Genomic DNA, 19546 nt, shown 5'->3' with positions numbered 1-19546 from the left:
TTGATTTCAGGGATTTCAACATCTGCAGTATTTGATAACAGATTTTTCGGTCTGGACAGCTAATTGTCCTTATAGAGGGGGTGGGGGGGGCGTGGTTAACTATTGGCTAAAAGCGGGTTGGGGCTCAGCCCAGGCTTGTAAATCGTGACCCATGAACATGTCACAGGCGCAAAACTCCCACGACTGAAAGGTAACCTTGTTAGTTTTTGTGACGCAAATTGCGTTGGAAAAATAAACCTCTCGGCACTAAACTGTCCCGTCAAAACTGTGCATTGAGCGTGTTTGTGCAGACAGGCTGAAAGTTGATACAAAAGATGAGCGTTTAGACAGTCAAGGAACCCTGTGGACTTGTCTCCAATTTCATCTACCTTCCCAACGTATCCAGAAGTCGCCAGTTGTTAAAGGGAAAGATGTCGCAGTCGGAGAATTTAGCTCTTGTGCTTTGTGGACCAGGCGATATAAAACTGGTAATCTGTTTGCAATCGACCTGACAAGTTCCTTTCCACAGTTTCTGCCCCGTCTGCGGGCGCTTTTATAGCGAGGTTGAAGGAGGGAGTGGGCTGCACCCAGCACAGGGAGTGAGGGTAGTGCAGGGATCTGAAGGGCAAGGTCAAAGTTCTGCTGCGGAACTGAGGACTTTGAGGGAAGGGGCAACTGAACTTTGTGGATATGCTAAATGAAAAATGTTGGTGCATTGTGTTCAGTCATATTGGAGGGGTTTCTCACCTGCTCAGCTATTCTGCCTCCCACAGCCTCCAACCTCATTGTTTCCCAACCCTGCACTGCCCCCCCGGGTTCTTACATTTTAAACTTAAATTTAGACATACAGCATGGTAACAGGCCAGTTAGTCTGTCCTGCCCATTTTACACCCAATTAACCTGGTATGTTTCGAACGGTGGGAGGTCACCAGTCTTGTTGAAGGTTCTGACCTGTAACATGGATCATTCTTTTGCTCCGACTGAAGCTGCTCGAGCCATTAAGTTCTTCAAGCAGATTGTTTCGTGTCCCTCGTGACAGATTATGTTGTATTTTATATTGTATGTTTTAAAGGAGATAAACTGGGGCAGGTTTTTAGTGTAGGTCACATACAAACAGATCTCATTTAAAATACAGGAGCTCTGCTCAAGCCAGACAGGCCCGGCTCTGAGGGCCTTTGAAAAAACTTTGAAGAGTGCCCAAGGGACTTCACTAATGGATTGTTGTTTTGAAAAGCAACAGATGAAAGAACTCGGATGATTAGGTTTAGAGCCGCAGGCTGTCTAGAGTGCAGTTTGCTGTTCTAAGAGGGTCATGTGGTTTTGCAAGCAGAGGGAGTCTCTGGTCGTGAGAGAGAGAGAGAGGAAAATTCGTTCTACAATGCAACAGTCAGCAGGAACAGCTGGGACTGAAACAGGACAAGCTGGCAAGCTTGGGGGAAAACCCCATTTTGAAGATGGATTGTGAGTTCTGGTCAAGGCTTGGTCAAAGCCCTTGTAGTCCATACAAGAGGAGAGGACTGGCTGCCCTAATGTTTCTTTTGAAATAAGAGAAACAAAAAGGAACTCTGTGGTGACCTGAAAGAAAGAGGTTATCATCTGGAAAACCCTGATGGGGCAGGTTTCTTTGGCAAGACACTGACGTGGCTGATCTGAAGGAATCAGTTTGTGTCCAGCGAACAACAAATCTCTCTGAAAACTGACAAGAACCTTCCTGAGTGGTAACCATTTACCTTTCAAGCACCAAAGCCTGGTGAACTTCATATATCTTAAATTCTGTGCACAGTATAAGAATTGCCTGCAACCAATGAACTTGGAGGAGTGAGAAGTGAGATTGGACTGTGAATCAAAGAACTTTTCTAAACTTTCACACACATTGCATACATGTATGCTTCGAATTAGAAGGGGGTGAAGTAATTTAATAGTAATATGAAAGAGTTTGATCCTTTTTTCATGTTCAAAGATAATTAAAAGTAACCTTTGTTTAAGTGACCGTTTGTCTTGGTGAATTTCTATTGCTGCTGGATTTTAGGGTCCTCTGGGCTTGAGACGTCCTGTTTAATTAGTTTACTGGAATGAATGGATCAACGTGAATATGCAAAACACCTACCTTGTTCTTTTATTGTTGGAAGCAAAATCTCCCTCAACTAGTAGTGCAAGGCTAAGAATGTGCTTTGAAATGTACATTTCTTCTCTCCTTAGGTAAAACGGTCAATTCCAGAACCAGGTGCTGGTGGTAAGTATGATCTTGAAAGACTTCCTGAAGAAAATCTTCCTCTGTTCTTTCAGAATCATTTACAATATAATCCCTGCTATCCTAATTCAAGCAACCAGCAGCCTCAAAAAAAAGTGGAAAATAAATAGTTCAAAAAATATGGAAATTTAAAATTGGAGAACCTCGCTGTTAGTTCACCAATCTACGCAATCTCAAGCAACTGGCAAATTCACTATTCCAACATATAACGTAGGTATCAGATACCAGGGTTTTTTTTTACTGTATTAAGTATGATCTTGAAAGACTTCCTGAAGAAAATCTTCCTCTGTTCCTCTTTCAGAACATTCCTCAGAAATATTTGTACCACAAAATAAGTCATTGTGTAACACAGTAAAGAGGAATAAACTTTTGATTTTGGGCTGCAGGTCTTTAAAATTCCTCTTGAAAGCAGAAGATAATCCTTAACGTAAACGTCATGTGGTAAATTGCAGTGGAGTAGAGTGTTGAACATCGGTGTTTCAATCTACAGTTTGATAGGAAACCAAACCTTCCTTGAACCCTGTTCAGGATGCTCCAAAGCAAAACAATCAGAATCAAGGTTTCATCTCCATTTACACAGAAATCAAATTTTCCAATCATTCCTCTAAATAACATTTGTTACACTTCCCTGGAAGAAGAAAGAGATTCATTTTCAAAATTCAATTCTGCAGTCTGTAAAATTAGCAAATAAACCCATTGCAGGACTGTGTTATGCTTGGGACAGGTTGAAAACCATTTTTAATCATTAAATTGCTGGTGTCCCACTTCATCGCATTTTTCATGCCTTCATGATTAATAAAAGCAGAGTGACTTGAGTAACGTACTGGCGAATTGACTTTTTATTTTGGAGCAGGTTTATTTATCTCACCTCTACTTACTAGGTTTTCCAAAATGCCTACACCTTGGCATTTGTACTGCCGCGGCAGATGCCTGGAATTAAGCAGGGAAGTCTAACATTTAAACAGGTTTCCCAGCAAGTTTAATTGGCAACTTTAAAGGCAGGCATATTTTTCCAACTGGTTTGGCAAGCGTTCCTTGCAGAACTGATTTTTGTTTTAAGCACCATTGATGGAAACCATCTAAATTTTCCCTGCATAAACAATCTGAAAATAAATGTTATATTTAAATATACTATTTCATCCCTAACATCGAAGTACTCGAGATGGCAGAGGACGACAGCATCGAATCCACGCTGCTGAAGATCCAACTGCGCTGGGTAGGTCACGTCTCCAGAATGGAGGACCATCGCCTTCCCAAGATCGTGTTATATGGCGAGCTCTCCACCGGCCACCGAGACAGAGGTGCACCAAAGAAGAGGTACAAGGACTGTTAAAGAAATCTCTTGGTGCCTGCCACATTGACCACCGCCAGTGGGCTGATCTCGCCTCCAACCGTGCATCTTGGTGCCTCACAGTCCGGCAGGCAGCAACCTCCTTTGAAGAAGACCGCAGAGCCCACCTCACTGACAAAAGACAAAGGAGGAAAAACCCAACACCCAACCCCAACCAACCCATTTTCCCTTGCAACCGTGTCTGCCTGTCCCGCATCGGACTTGTCAGCCACCAATGAGCCTGCAGCTGACGTGGACATTACCCCTCCGTAAATCTTCGTCCGCGAAAGAAGATTTCTATTAAATTTAAATTTAGACCTACAGCACAGTAACAGGCCATTTCGGCCCATGAGCCCATACCACCCAATTTACACCCAATTAACCTACACCGCTGGTATGCTTTGAACAGTGGGAGGAAACCAGAACCCCTGGGGAAAATCCATGCAGGCACAGGGAGAACATTCAAACTCCTTACAGACAGCGGGGGATTCGAACCCCAGTCCCGATCACTGGCGCTGTAAAGGTGCTGCACTAACTGCTACGCCATTCGTGCCGCCCAATTGTTAAAGGCATTCTTCTTTTAAACACTCGTGATTTTAAAGTAATTTCCATCCAAAATATTTAACTCTTCTGTCATGGGATATTTTCTGGTTTTGAATAGTCTTGTGTTTACCTTTGGTTTTTGCTCTACTGCCTTTCAGAGGTTCTGTTGACCATGCATTCAGTTGGCATCTGTGGCTCTGATGTCCATTACTGGCAACACGGAAAAATTGGAGACTCTGTTGTGAAGAAACCAATGGTTTTGGGCCATGAAGCCGCCGGGACTGTGTTCAAACTGGGGCCTGGAGTTCAAAATCTTAAAGTAGGTCAGTCCATAATAAAATGTAAAGGAAGAAGGTCTATATTTGCAGTGTTTTTCTTAACTTAAGGAGGCATCAAAATGCAAAACAACCAATGGTACGTATGAAGTGTAGACCCTGAAGTTAAGCAATGAGGAAATGCTCCATACATAGAGGATTTGAGTATAAGCATTGAGGCATCCTGGTCCAATTACAGAGAGCCCAAGTGAGACTGCATCTGACTTACACGGGTATTCTCTTCCTACTTCAGTAAGAATTGACGTAGTAGAGAGGCTGCAGGTCGATTCCTGGGTTGGTTGGCTTTGATGTAGAGGGGGAGACTGAGCAGACCGAGTTTATGCCCTCACAAATTTGAGAAGAATGAGTGGTGATCTCGCTGGAAAGTTCCAAATGCTCGACTGGGTTGATGTAGGGATGGTGATTCCACTGGCTGGAGAGTCCAAATCTAGATTGTAGTCTCAAAATAAGGGTTTGGCCATTTAAGATCAAGATTCAATCTACTGTCATGTAATAAAGACAGTGCAATATTACACTGAATTTGTTTTGGTCTGCTGTAAGGCAGACAAATTCACCACTGGCAGACACCTCTTACTGTCACAGAAAGAGAAGCAAGAGTCTCCTCAAGTGACCAGCTTCCCCGGAGTCTGTAAACCCACCCCCCCACATGGCTGCTACCGATCAAAGGTGTCGCCATCTTGGGTGCAGACCCTGCAGTTGCAGCACTTTTAAATAAAACCACTGTTGGCTTCACTAGCAGGCCGTTTAAAGCCTGTACAGAGCCAAGGACAGCTGAACTGGGCAGTTGGATCATGTGGGGGGGCGCCGTAACTCTGCTCCCTGCAGGCCTGCACCAGCAGCAGCGCTGCCATTTTAATTTTTTTCCTCAGTTTTGAGATTAGATGAATTTGCATCACTCAATGAGTGATTACTCTTTTGGGTGATCTGCGAATACACCCAAAATAACACTGACAGATGTTCAAGTATTAAGAAACATGACATTGGTGCAGAAAAGGGCCAAAATCAGTTATAAATGGAGGAACAGGCAGGGGTCAAAAGGCCTTCATCTCGTTTCTATCTCTTGTGTAGGAAATGCAGCAACTAATGTTTACCGTGGCTATATATTGCACCCAGTTCTTGGGACATGCCTTACCTCTTCTCAGTATGTTCAGGTAATCCTTCATCCACTCTTCCCTTCCCACCAATCGCCTGCTTGGCACCTACCCCTGTGACCGCAGGAGGTGCTCCACCTCCTCCCTCACCACCATTCGGGGATCCCATACAGTCCTTCCAAGTGAAGCAACACGTCATTTGTGAATCAGCAGGGTGGGGTTGGGGGGTCATCTACTGCATCCGGTGCTCCTGCTGTGGTCTCCTTTACATTGTAGAGACTGGATGTAGACTGGGAGATCATTTCATTGAGCACTTCAGCTCTGTCCCATCCAATATCCAGTTAACACCTTTTGTCTGTTAGTCTGTAACTTTTCCCTCTGCCCATTCTTCCCTTCTCCCCAAGCTTTTAATTTGGGTGCCTGCCTGCTTTTTCCCGATACCTTGAAGAGAAGTTCAAAACGTCGGCAATATTATCTTTACCTCCAATGGATGTTGCACAACCTGCTGAGTTCCTCCAGCGACTCTGCGCCTTTACTCACAGTGAATGAGAGAATGTTCCAAGAAGAAAAAAAGACAGGTTCTGGAAACAAAATAAAACTAGAAAATAATGGAAACCTATTCAATAGGTCAGGAGTATCTTTGGAGAAGGGATTTAGAATAAAGGTTACAAGCTATTCACCTTTTATCAGAATTATAACGACCAAATAAATTACAGAGGAGGGGTAAACATAAGTAGCCACTCTTTTCTCCAGCAACTCTTTATTGATGTTGAATTCCAACATCTGTAGTCTTTTCTATCTCCAAAATAAAGGGAGTGTCTGTGGTAGCCTACAGATGATCTGTATGGGGAGTATATTTAGAACGATGAATGAATTTAGCGGAGTAAGGGAACAAAACAGAAGGAGTTGTAAGAAGGCAGGAAATTGTTGGTAATCTGGAGTAGAACAGTGGAAATGTTTGGGAGAGAAAAATAGAGTTAAATTTATGAGGATTCTATTAGAATTAGGTGGATCTGACAAAAGTGGGTTAGTTGCAGCAGTTTTGAAAGAAATTAATTTTTGCTCTCTTGTGAAGGACTTGAGCCATCGTTAAATTGTGTTGCACAAAACAATATTGAGGTTGTTGACTTTCGTTTTGCGACTTGCAAAATGGGGTGGGACCGATCATAAGATCCGAACCTATTACCACAGTAATGACTGTCTGATATTAAACAGATGATATGTAATTACACTTGTCAGCCACAAACGAGCCTGCAGCTGATGTGGACATTACCCCTCCATAAATCTTCGTCCGCAAAGCCAAGCCAAAGAGAGTGATGTAATTCCACCACTAGGCCACCAGGGGTCATCCCGGTGACCTTGTCTATAAAGCAGTCCAGAGCGACAGTCCAGCCTTCCAGGTTCGTCTTGCAGAGAGTCAAGACCTTTTGTAATTCCACCACTAGGCCACCAGGGGTCTTCCCGGTGACCTTGTCTATAAAGCTGTCCAGAGCTACAGTCTGGCCTTCCAGGTTTGTCCTGCAGAGAGACAAGACCTCTTACTGTGCATATTAGTTTATTAAAGCTGTCTTATACTCGCACTGCTGGTGTGGTTATTGTCAGTACAGATACTCCCGTTAAAGGATGGTGTCACAATGGGCCTTTTGTGAAGTGGTCGATGAGATGCATTGGGATGGGAAAAACTAAGCTCAGATCTGGGAATGGAAGGTTTATATTCTATGCCATTAATAATTTTCTGAAATGCTAATTACTGGAAAGAAAAATCAATGTATTTATCAAATGTTCGCTTCACTGCAGGTGACAGAGTTTCCATTGAACCTGGAGTCCCGAGAGAAAATTGTGAATTTTGCAAAATTGGACGTTACAATCTCTCTCCATCTATTTCCTTCTGTGCTACCCCTCCTCATGATGGGAACCTTTGTCGGTACTATGTCCACAATGCCAGTTACTGTCACAAGTGAGTTTATTCTGGTTATTCAATTGTCCTTGATCATTTCTGAATCACAGGGTTTAAGAATAGAAATCAAGATTAAGCACATTGTAATCCTCCTGGGATTAATGTGTGGGCATGAATGAGCGGTGGGGAAGGGTACGATTAATATTGTGCATTGACTGAGAACACTTTCTTGCTCAAAGTCCTAAAAATCCAGACTGCTCTGGGAACGGGTCACTTATGTGGCACTTAATGTGCCTCTGTGGCACTTATGGCATGGATGCACGCACACAAAAGCTGAGAAGTCCATATTCTCGGGTCATCCGACTTCAGGCGAGAGTTTCCAAGAAGTCTGGATTCTCGTGTGATCCAGATTTCTGGCATTTGGATTTTTGAACTTTTCTGTATGCTGAAATTAAGGGTAAATGCAAAAAAGATGTCAGTTTATGATTTGTGTAATACACAAAAGTCCTGGAGAAACTCAGCAGGTAGCACATGATTTAGAGGAACTCGCATTTTGGACCTGAGGCCTTGATGACCGGCTCCTGCCCAAAACATTGGTCACCCTTTGCTTTCTATAGGTTCTGCGTGACCTGCTGAGTTTCTCTTAACACTTTTGTTCATTGCACAATAATCACAGTTTCTGGTGATTTTCCTGTTTAACTCACTTTATAATGTCCTGAAACTTGTAAAAAAGAGTGAACAATTCTCCATCAAGCAATGATTCAATCAGCTCCAGGTACAGGTACACAATCCTTTATCCGGAACCCTTGGGGGACAGTGTGTCCTAGATTTTTCCAGATTTTGGAAACCCAAATTTGAACCCACCCGATTTGTGCTGCCATATCCACCCCACCCCCTTCCGGTTGCGCTGCCTGACTCTCGCAGCCATCTCTCTCCCCACTTGCTGGATTTTGGAGCTTTCTGGATTTTGGAGCTTTCTGGATTTTGGAGCTTTCTGGATTTTGGAGCTTTCTGGATTTTGGAGCTTTCTGGATTTTGGAGCTTTCTGGATTTTGGAGCTTTCTGGATTTTGGAGCTTTCTGGATTTTGGAGCTTTCTGGATTTTGGAGCTTTCTGGATTTTGGAGCTTTCTGGATTTTGGAGCTTTCTGGATTTTGGAGCTTTCTGGATTTTGGAGCTTTCTGGATTTTAGACGTCCAGATAAAGGATTGTGTACCTGTAGTGAATGCAACGATGATTCTTTTGCCAATCATATTAAATCTATATTGTAGTCATTTCCACCAATAAAGATAGTTTCTATTTGGGTACCCTGATTTAATCTTTGATGAGTTTGAATATTCCCTATCATGTCAGCAAAATCCGGTACTTGTACAAAGGTTTTGCACTGACACTGTTGAGAAAAATCCAGGATCACTTGCATTCCTTTTTCGACCTGCCACTTCAAAGATCTAAGTGTGTCTACTCCCAGGTCTTTTTGTCCCTGAAATTGCTTTGGAATTATTTTGTTTTTCAAGGTAGAAGTAGCCAATTACAAATTCTCTCGTAGCAACAACTCAGTATCTATCGTGTGTGTGTGCAATGCCCTTCCCCAGAACATCAGGAGTAAAAGACATTAAACAATCAACTTCACAAAAGTGAAATTTAAGATGTTTACGACATTAGCCAATGCTAGTTCAGGAGGTCCAAGTTATTCACTTTTACAAGTATTCTCAAACTGATTTTTGAATAAACATTCAAAGTAATTTATGTTACATGCACAGCTTTTATAAGTCAGAGCAGTTTTGAATCTATTTGATTATGATATGTGAGCGTAATGGTCGAGATAATTAAAATCAGAATTTATTGTTATGACCATGTCATTAAATTCATTCTTCTGTGGCAGCATCAGATTGCAAACATTTATAAAAATCACATCACAAAATAAATAAAAAATAGTAGAACTAAAAGGAAAAGTCAAAGTGAGGCAGTGTCTATGGTTCATTGTTCATTAAGAAGTCTGATAGCAGAGAGGAAAAAGCCGTCCTTGTGTCACTGGGGGCTCGTCTTCAGGCTCCTGTACCTTTTTCCCGGTGGTAGCAGAGTGAAGAGGGCATAGTCTGGGTGGTGGGGGTCCTTGAGGGTGGAGGCTGGTTTCTGGTGCCCGTGATGCCACAGGCTGAGTTAACAACCCTCTGAAGTTTTTTCTTGTCCCGGGTATTGCAACCAGCCAGAACGCTCTCCACGGTACACCTGCAGAAGTTTTTGAGAGTCTTTGGTGACGATACCAAAACTCCTCACAAAGTATAGCTGCCTTTCATGAGTGCTAATTAACTAATAGGCAATTAATTAATTATCTATAAATATCTTTAGGAGCAGGACCTTTTCATTACTGATGAAATTAGTTAACAGGAGGTTTCTGAATATTAGAATTCTATTTTCAATGCTAAGCTCAAGAAATGACATGGAAAACTTCATACCTAATAAGTTATTTGCTTTAAATAAGGAAAGTTTTAATGCTTGTAATTTCCCCATGTTTCAGACTCCCTGAATGTGTGAGTTTTGAGGAAGGAGCAATGATTGAGCCCCTGTCTGTTGCGATTCATGCCTGTCGAAGAGGAGGGGTAAATGTGAGTCACAAAGTCCTCATCATGGGGGCAGGTAAGTAGTTAGTAATGCACATCACTTCGCAGTAACCAAGAGGGTTTTCACAGACGTTGACCTTTTCTAAGAGTTCCCTGCCCACCTGCTCCCCATACACACACATCCAAATAACATGAGAAAGTATTTGAAAGGAACCATTGATAAATTTTAGAAGTCACAAGAATATTTTGAATATACAGTAAAAGTCCTAAAATCCAGACTGCTCGGGGATTAGATTGATTTGGATTTTCTGGATTCTTGTGCAGTATTTTTAAATTTAAGGTGAATAAAGAAGAGACGGACAGGTAAATTTTGATATAGTTTATTAACTAAACATTTTTTTACATAAATACAAAGTTTAAAAAAAAACCCCAAATATTTATTTGTTAGTTTCCGCAACTTCTGTACATCTGTGGTGCTTACGCATGCACGCAAAAGCCAGCTATATTTGATAAGTTTGAGAGTTTTCAAGCAGTCCAGATTCTCAGGTGGTCCAGCTGTTTGAACTTTTAGTGTAGATTTTTTTGGATTAATGTGGATTAGTGTAGATTAATGTGGAAGCCCTAAACCATTGTCTAAAGTAATGACAGATAATTGACTTTATAGACCTTATTACAGGTTATTTATTATACAGCAACATTTATAGGTTTCTGTATAAAATTTGCGGAGTAATATTCACATTGTGATGGATTACAATCTTACCTTTGCACCAACCTTTTTATCTATTAGTTATCTGTAAGAACAGGGTTTTAGAACAAAACACAATCCACTGGAGGAACTCAGCAGGTCATGCAATAGAGGGAGAAAAAAAATTGTCAAGGTTTCAGGCTGAAACTGTTAAAACTGTGTAGTATCGTGTTTTGTTCTGGATTCTAGCAGTGCCCACTAGTATATTGCCCACAAGGCCAGCTGTTTTGGTCAGTCCAAGCACATCTGGACAGGGGCTATGAAAATGTTGTCTTTGGCCTGGGTAGGCTTAGTCAGGATCGATGCAGACAAGCTATAAAAGCATCTCACATATACAGATGATGTGCATTACATTGGTAGAGATTGACTGAACACCTGTTGATGCATATGTTCTTCAGACAATAGCATAGTGAGCTTAACAACACTTAACAATAGCATTTGTTGTCTTCAGGAAGATTCAATCAAGCAAAAATACATCGCCAATCTCCCAACAGTTGTGATGCATTCTGTTTCATTTGTGGCCAGTATACGATTAAGGCTAAATTCAGTAAACATTAATTTACTGTTTCTCCAACTTCCTACATGATACAGAAAATCTGAAATTATCTTTGTGTTCAGCTTGAAGTTGTCTATCATAGACCCCAATTTATTTTCAGGAAGCAAACCTTTTTTAAAAATAATTATTGACCAGTGTTATTCTGTATCTTTATGTTCAAAAAGGAGAACTCCATGGTGAGGGAGATCTGACCCTCATTCTTTTATTTAGAAGCTGATTCTGGCCATTTGAACCCATGCTGCACAATTACACCCAAATTAACCCTTATCTTTTGGAGGGGGGAGGAAACTGGAGCACCCAGTGGAAACCCATGCAGACACAGGGAGAACGTACAAACTGCTTACAGGCAGCACCGGATTCAAACCCGGATCGGTGGTGCTGTAATAGCATTGCGCTAACCGTGCCACCCACCTGATCACAAGCCTGTTGTTGAGTGACTTGAATGGATTGGATAAAGTTCCTTACCTCAAAGTTTACTGGAACTAGAATTTGTAATTAACTGTACTTCAATAAGTAACGTATTTTGAAACCAATTTTTGGTTTGATCTGTCTTTTATTTAGGGCCAATTGGACTTATGAGTCTTCTTGTAGCCAAGTCAATGGGAGCATGTCCAATTGCTGTTTGTGGTAAGGTTATTAATATGGTTTTAAACATTTTTGTACAGTGTTGCAATTTATTGTCCAGTATAATATTCCCTATTGAATTGAAGGACTTCCTAGACTTTTTCAGGGATACTAGGCAAAAATTACATGCAAGCTCACCATCTTTAGTGGGGACAGCATATTCCCTTCCCAAAATAACCTCTAGAAATTTGCCAGGGTTTCTGGTGTCATACCAGACCTCCGCAAACTCCTAAGGAAATAGAAGCGCCGATGTGCTTTCTTCATGGTGTCATTGGTGCGTTGGGTCCAGGAAAGATCTTCCGAGATAGTGATTCCCAGTTGATCACCCTCTCCACCTCTGATCACTGGATTGTATATCTCTTCTTTCCTTTCCTGAAGTCAACACAGCTGCTTATTTGACTTATTTGAACCTACAAACTTTTTTTTAAATTGAAGTTTAATTTAAATTAATTTTCTAATATTATCTTTTCCACTTGAAAATTACATCATAATCTGTAAGACTGTTTCATCGCTGGAATTAGTCAGATGCTTAGGGCTTTAGTTAGCACAACTGAATTCAATATACAATATTAAACAGCCATAGTTTTGTCCTGTCAGTTTTATTGCTGTTAATTATTCTGATGTGTTTGGGAGGTTTTTTTTCCAATGAGCATAACCTAAAATCCAGAATTAAATATTATCGCCACCTGGCATAATTTAAGAAAGTTTTTTTTTATATTGCTCATGTCAATATTTCCTTGAGACTGAGAAAAGACTTGTAGAGAGTAGAAATATCTGATGTCATACAAGAAATAGCGACAGGTATTGCCTGCGTAACCTAATCGACAAGATCATGGCTGTTCTGGCCTTTATAACCATATAACCATTTACGGAGCAGAAACAGGCCATGTTGGCCTTTCGAGTCCGCACTGGTTCACTGATTTTGTGCGCCCTCTTCAGGCAATGGTCCCGGTAGATCACTTCGATGGGGGAGGGGGCGAAGGGAGTCTCCATTGATCCTCTCTGCCACTCTTTTTGCAAACAAAGTCTGAAACTCATGAAAAATTCAAAATAAATTATCTCCCGTGCTGGATACTGAAGATCTTTCAAATTGATTGAACTGTCCCCTGTAAACCATGACAATGGTACAATCTGTATAATGAAGCAGCCTCATTAATCTCACAGATTAGCTTCTCTGGGTGAAGTCGTTCATCTTCCTTTTCTTAATTCTACTTCCTTGAATCTTGAGGCTATGTACCCTGATTCTAGTCTCATGACTAGTGGAAACAACTTTCCTGCTTCTATTGTATCTACTCTTTCATAATTTTATGTTTTGATAAGCTCCCGTCTCATTCTTCTAAATTCCAGCAGGTATAGTTAAAAAAAAAACACAGAAGTGCAGGGGAACACAGCAGGTCTCACAGTGTCCACAGGAGGTAATGATACGTCATTGACATTTCGGGCCTGATTCCATCTTCAAGTATAATCCTCACAAACTAACCCCCTCATCTCTGGAATCAACCTGGTGAACTTCCTCTGTAGTGCCTCCAAGGGCTGTGTATTATTTCCTCGGGCTATTGCAAAAGTAGCTGTGAAAAAGGAAAATTGTTCTTGCATGAGGTATTATCAGCCTCTTGCATTATTCCAGATATGATACAAGAGCGACTGGATATGGCCAAGTGTTTGGGTGCGTCTTCTGTCTTTAAAGTAGAAAAGACCACATGCCCTCGCGAATTAGCACAGAAGGTGAAGACCTCTCTTTGCGGCATGCCTGACGTAACTTTTGAATGCGCTGGGGCAGAATGCAGTGTACAAACTGGAATTTATGTGAGTATTGAAGTTGCAGAAATGATCAATGCTAAACGTTTTACATGATCTCCGCTATTTTTGCCTGATCTGTGGGCTCCTTATTCCTAATTTATGTATTGATTGGGTTGAAGTCTACCTGGTAATTTTTGTACCTGGTTGATGCTGGCAAGTTAATAATTTTAGATTCATAGAATGGGAGTTGTTCTCATTACCCATCATTCTCATTATTGTGTCATGACCAATGCTCCTATGTGCATTCACTGTCCTGTAGTGCTTGTCTGATATGATGTATACACTTAGTGTTTTACCTTATTGACACTACTTATGGAATTGTCTGAAGATAAAAATTGATATTGCAGTTCTGCCGTCACTATCTCAATCCTGAAGGAATGTGTGTTGAGCTGGTGACTATCCAGTGAAGCTTTTTCTTTCAACAAGTTCATTGTCATCTGATTGTACGTATACAACACATTGAAACAGCACATTTCTGGACCATGGAGCACACACATAAGCACACAGTGTGCCCTACACACCAACTATCTATCTGTATATAGACAATTTATGATCCAAAATAAATATTTAAAAATAACTTGCAAGTTTCTAGGGTTCTTCAACAGGAAGAACCTGATTACCAGCCTGGCACTCCTCCACCTCTTCCTTTAAGGTAGTGTATCATAGATACTGTGGGCTGGATGGTAAAGGTCCTTAATGATTCTCTGAGCCCTTTTTAAGAACTGTTCCCTTTAGATATCGTCGTACAAGGAAGGGACCCCAGTAATCTCAACAGTTTTAGTACTGTACTCTGAACTGACTTTCAATCTGATATTTTGCAGCTACCCTACCAGACTATTATGCAACCAACCAGGACACACTCTATTGTGTTCCTGTAGAACATTGTTGGGATGGTGGCCAGTAACCTTGCCCTTCTCAACCTCCTTAGTAAATGAGCGCACTTTTGTGCCTTTCTGGCAAGTGAGGTTCAAGATGGGTTGTCCTTTAAATGGAGGCCAAGGAATTTTATGGTCCCCACTTTCTCTATAATGCAACGATCCATTGACATGCAGTGGGGAGTAGTCCTTCATTTTCCTGATGTCCTCAATCATATTCTTTGTCTTGTCCATGTTGAGACTTGGGTTGTTGTTCTTACACCACTGTACAAACCTTTACACTTTCTCTCTGTAAGCCAACTCATCATTGTTGCCAGTGAAGCCAACCACTGTGATGTCATGTGCAAACTTGGATTTAGTTGGAACTGAACCTGGCAGTTCGGATGTGAGTTAGTAGCGTTAACAGTAGCGGGTTGAGCACACAGTCCTGAGGTGTGCCAGCACTCTGTGTGATGGAGCTTGATGTTTGCTGCCAACCTGGACAGACTGTGGACTTACATCAAGAAGTCCAGGATCTAGTTGCAGAGAGGGGTCCTGAGTCCCAGCAAGGACAGTTTATCCACCAGGCTCTGAGGCTGAATGCCCAGCTGAAGGTTTTGAACAACAGCCTGATGTATGAGGCATCATCCTGTAGGTGGGTCAGGACGGAATGGAAAGTTAGGGCTATTGTATCCTCTGCAGATCAGCTTGGGCACTAGGCAAATTGGATTGGGTCCACTAGCATTGTTCCTTTCGGTCTGCCCAGCAATAACTCCTTGGGTCCCTCCTTTATCTTATTTCCTTGGTGGTCCCTTAGCAACATAATCTTAAATCACCATGTTAGTTTAATAATATTTATTAGCAATGCCAAGGTCTTAGGACCATCTCATTAGAACCCTTAAATGCTTTTAAAATGTCAAACTGTTTTCTCAAAATTAGAATGAGATGGGCAGAAACCTCCTCCCTTATGGAAGGACCATAAATTTCCACCAAGATTTTCCCAATCCCTGTTCCCTCAAAATGCTGCAACTTTGATCTAATGGTTATCTTAATGACTTCAGATTATATAGCCATGTTGTGGTGTGCATTATAATCTGCCTCCCAATTTAAAAAAAAAAAAAAATCTTTTATTGTTCTTATAAAAGGGAAACGTGGTCAGCAGCAAATTTCAATTTTTATGTATTGCTATAGAATGAATAAATATTTATTTTTCTTGCTTCTGACCCTTTGTCAGGCTACCAAATCAGGAGGAACATTGGTTTTGATTGGCATGGGCTCACCATCAACAAATACTCCTCTTCTAACTGCAATAAACCGAGAGCTGGACATCCGAGGGGTTTTCAGATACTGCAACACGTAAGTACCATACCAAGAAGAGAGAGGCTATGTACAACAAAATAAATAACCTCTCAAACCCTTTCCCCCATTTATTGCAAATTACTTCTGCTGTAATATTTAAAATGAGATGCTATTCCCGATTCGCTTAATTTGCTCCCACTCTAATTCTTTCATTTTAACCTATTCACATTTTTTCTATCCCATTCTTGCTTATGCACCAACTTTTCTTTAATTTCTTCTTTGGCTTGGCTTCGCGGACGAAGATTTATGGAGGGGGTAAATTACACCCAAGATATATGACTCAGTCTCTCCTGGTGTTACATGTTCTCTGTATACCCTGAACAAACAATTTTCTCCTGAATACTTCAATGGACTAATTTCCCGTCATCATACTTAGATCCCCATTTTGGGTCACTTGATCAGCGAAAACAGCTTTACTAGATCTAATCATAGTGGCAGTGTTCACAGATGTTACAGTAGGTCGGCAGAGTAGTTAGTGGAACACCCTTACAGCACCAGTGATCGGGACCAGGATTCGAATTCTGCGCTGCCTGTAAAAAGTTTGTATGTTCTCCCTGCTTCTGTGTGGGTTTTCCCCCCAAGGGCTCCAGTTTCCTCCTACCGTTCAAAATTGTACCGGTGGGTTGTCGATTAATTGGGAATAATTAAGTGGCATTCGCCTTCTTCATGACCAACTCAACCCGGAGGTTAACCTTTAGGGTGTCCTGAACAAGGACTCCCGAGTCCCTTTGAATTTTGAATTTCCTCCCCATCCAAATAATTCTCTGAATCATCTTGAATGCTTTTTGCAATTCACTAAACTATCAAGCAGAAGTTTCCAAAAGTCTGTGGCAGTGAAGGCTACATTCCCCTTCAAGTTGTACGTTACCCTTGAAAATACATCAATTGTACCTTCATTATTGAATAGCACTGGATGAATATCTACATCAGATGGCCTCTAATGGCTTGAGGGTCTTCATGGTCAGCCTTTCAGGGCAATTAGGAATGGAATATAATGCTGTCCTTGTCAAGTCATTTCCTGTAAATGAATAGAAAAAAGTAACAATTTCTGCCTTATTCCAATAAAAAGGAAGTCAAAAATGGTTATTATTGTTTGTTCATCCATTCTGCCTTAATAATCAAATCTGCCATCCATTTTGATTCCCTGTCCCATTCCCATAATGACATGCATGTCCATGGTGTCATGCACTGCCAGACTGAGACCACCTGCAAACTGGAGGAACAACACCTCATCTTCTGTCTGGGCACCCTCCAACTGGATGGCAATAACATTTAACTTCTCTGGTTTCTGTTAGCCCTTCCCCCGGTCTCTCCCCTTCCCCTATGTCTTGTTCTCTCTCTCTCTCTCTCTCTCTCCCCCCTTCCCTCCAGCTCTGCATTCACAGAGCCACTCCCCTCCCCTGATCAATTCTCAATCTTCCCCTCCTGCCCTCCTATCCATGTTCAATTATCATCTTTTGCTTGTTAGCCTGTGCTCTGCACTCCACCTTTTCTTCCCTCCTCCCCCCAGCCTTTTAATTCGGACACCTGCCTAATTTTTGTTCATACTTTGAATAAAGAGCTCAGTCCCAGAACATTGGTTATATACCTTTACCCCCAATGGACACTGCGTAACCTGCTGAATTCCTCCAGCAATTTGTGTTTTTTATCATTTGAATGACAACTTTTCTTTGAGCTATTGTATTTTTTGCATTTCATTGAAAATTCTTTCAATGTCTGTATTGAAATAGAATTTAAACATTCTGTTTCAACACAATGACCATTCCAGACGACGAGTCATCTCTTTACTTATCGTTCCAAATGTTCATCCAGGGACTATTTCAATTGTAGTGAGGATTTCTGGCTGACAGTAACTGCAAGAATAACTGAGAAGACATGAAATACTGAACTTTTCATTTCTGGGTTCTGGTAAACAAGAACCTAATGGTACTTTTTTGAACATTCATTCTAATATGAATGAATCAACTGGTGTATGCAGTTGAAAAGTTCTTGTAAGGATTCTAACTAAAGTGGCGGTTAGCATAGCGCTGTTACAGCGCCAGCGATCGGGACCAGGGTTTGAATCCCGCGCTGTCGGTAAGGAGTTTGTACATTCTCCCTGTGTCTGCGTGGGTTTTCTCCAGGGGCTCTAGTTTCCTCCCACCATTCAAAAACATATCAGGGTTGTAGGTCAATTGGGTGAATTTGAGCTGCATGAACGCGTGGGGTCGAAAGGGCCTGTTACCGTGTTATAGGCCAAAAATGGCCCATCGAGCCTGCTCCGCCATTCAATAAGATCATGGCTGATCTAATTTATGACCTAACTCCACCGACCTGCCTTCTCCCCATATCCCCTAATTCCTCTATCATGTAAAAATTTATCAAACCGAATTTTAAATATGTTTAATGAGGTGGCCTCCACCACTTCCCTGGTTTGAGAATTCCAAACATTCACTACTCTCTGGGAAAAACTATTTTTCCTCATCTCTGTCCTAAATCTACTCCCCCGAAGCTTGAGACTGTGTCCTCTCGTTTTAATTTCCCCAACCAGCTCAAAAAAACCTTCCTACATCTATCCTATCCATACCCTTCATAATCCAATATGTTTCTATAAGATCTCCTCTCATTCTTCTGAACTCGAGCGAATACAATCCTAGACGATTTAATCTTTCATCATGAGTCAACCCCTTCATCCCAGGGATCAACCCAATAATGTTTAAAAAAAATTGTCAGAAATGAAACAATTAAGAGCCTGATTTTTGATTTTGATTTCAGGTGGCCTACTGCAATTGACATGTTGGCCTCAAAGAGAATTGATGTGAAGCCTTTGATCACACATCACTTGCCTCTGGAACAAGCCGTAGAAGCATTCGAGTTGGTGAAGAAGGGAACGGCACTCAAAGTGATTGTGTTGTGTGAGGAGGAGCAGCAGGGCAAATCACTGGAGCAGTGCCAACTGCAATGTCACCAGCTGCTGCAGCAGTGCCAACAACAGTGCCAGGAAATGAGAGACCAGTGTGCAAGCAGCCGCTCGTGAATCTCCTTGTGCTTCTCTGTCCCGTTCACACACTGAGTGACACATTTAGCACAGGTCTCACAAACGGTTTTCATTAATTTTACAGCCAACCTGTCTGTAATAAACACGCCATTTGAAACCACTTGTCCTTGTTTCGAGATCATGTTACACTTGATGACAAAGATTTTGCTGTATACCTTTGGGCTGCTAATCAAGAAAATCTTTAAAAAAAAAATACACGATGGGAAATTGTTAAAGCCATCACCGATATCTGTGATTTCCTCTCGTAAGTCGGCTTCAAGCACATAAAACGATGTGTCATTGAAAATACATTTTTTGCATTCACACATCGACTTCTTCCCCGCTGATCCTGGTGCAGTCAGTGACGAACATGGGTGAAAGGTTTCACCAGGACATTGCGACCATGGAAAAGTGGTATCAGTCCATCAGTGCTGGCCGACTATTGTAGGGCACTGACACGAGAGGCATCAGCCACTGAGTACAAATGAAAATCAGCACCGAAACATTTTTAGGTCAGTTGAACTAATGCAACGTGTCAGTGTCATTATGCGATTAAACGTGCCAAATGCAATAAAAGTTTGTTTCTCCAGCTTCTTACATAATAC

At 41.5% G+C, this 19546-nt stretch overlaps 1 protein-coding gene across 2 annotated transcripts; it reads left to right on the top strand.

The window, feature by feature from the left end:
* Positions 1 to 237: 237 nt before the first annotated feature.
* On the top strand, positions 238 to 19062 carry LOC138745512 (sorbitol dehydrogenase-like). Of its 2 annotated transcripts, none has more exons than XM_069902601.1 (9): positions 238 to 467; positions 2266 to 2440; positions 4262 to 4426; positions 7327 to 7486; positions 9945 to 10063; positions 11850 to 11915; positions 13540 to 13718; positions 15801 to 15922; positions 18680 to 19062. In XM_069902601.1, exons 3-9 carry the CDS (start codon positions 4276 to 4278, stop codon positions 18939 to 18941), a joined length of 1059 nt encoding a protein of 352 aa, XP_069758702.1. In that variant the 5' UTR covers positions 238 to 467; positions 2266 to 2440; positions 4262 to 4275; the 3' UTR covers positions 18942 to 19062. The 2 variants fall into 2 exon arrangements, with proteins under 2 accessions (XP_069758702.1, XP_069758701.1); XM_069902600.1 differs by lacking the exon at positions 2266 to 2440 and adding an exon at positions 2179 to 2212.
* The last annotated feature ends 484 nt before the right edge of the window (positions 19063 to 19546 follow it).

Source organism: Narcine bancroftii, chromosome 11 (assembly GCF_036971445.1).
Source record: "Narcine bancroftii isolate sNarBan1 chromosome 11, sNarBan1.hap1, whole genome shotgun sequence".
NCBI lineage: Eukaryota > Metazoa > Chordata > Chondrichthyes > Torpediniformes > Narcinidae > Narcine > Narcine bancroftii.
The sequence above is the reverse complement of the archived record's forward strand: the minus strand, read 5'-3'. Positions and strand labels throughout refer to the sequence as shown.

Excerpts from the sequence above, each read along its gene's own strand:
- LOC138745512 (XM_069902600.1), top strand. The coding sequence starts at position 411 with ATGTCGCAGTCGGAGAATTTAGCTCTTGTGCTTTGTGGACCAGGCGAT. Across the intron at positions 2,213-4,261 it reads TCCAGAACCAGGTGCTGGTG|AGGTTCTGTTGACCATGCAT; the intron begins GTAAGTATGATC and ends ACTGCCTTTCAG. Across the intron at positions 10,064-11,849 it reads AGTCCTCATCATGGGGGCAG|GGCCAATTGGACTTATGAGT; the intron begins GTAAGTAGTTAG and ends TCTTTTATTTAG.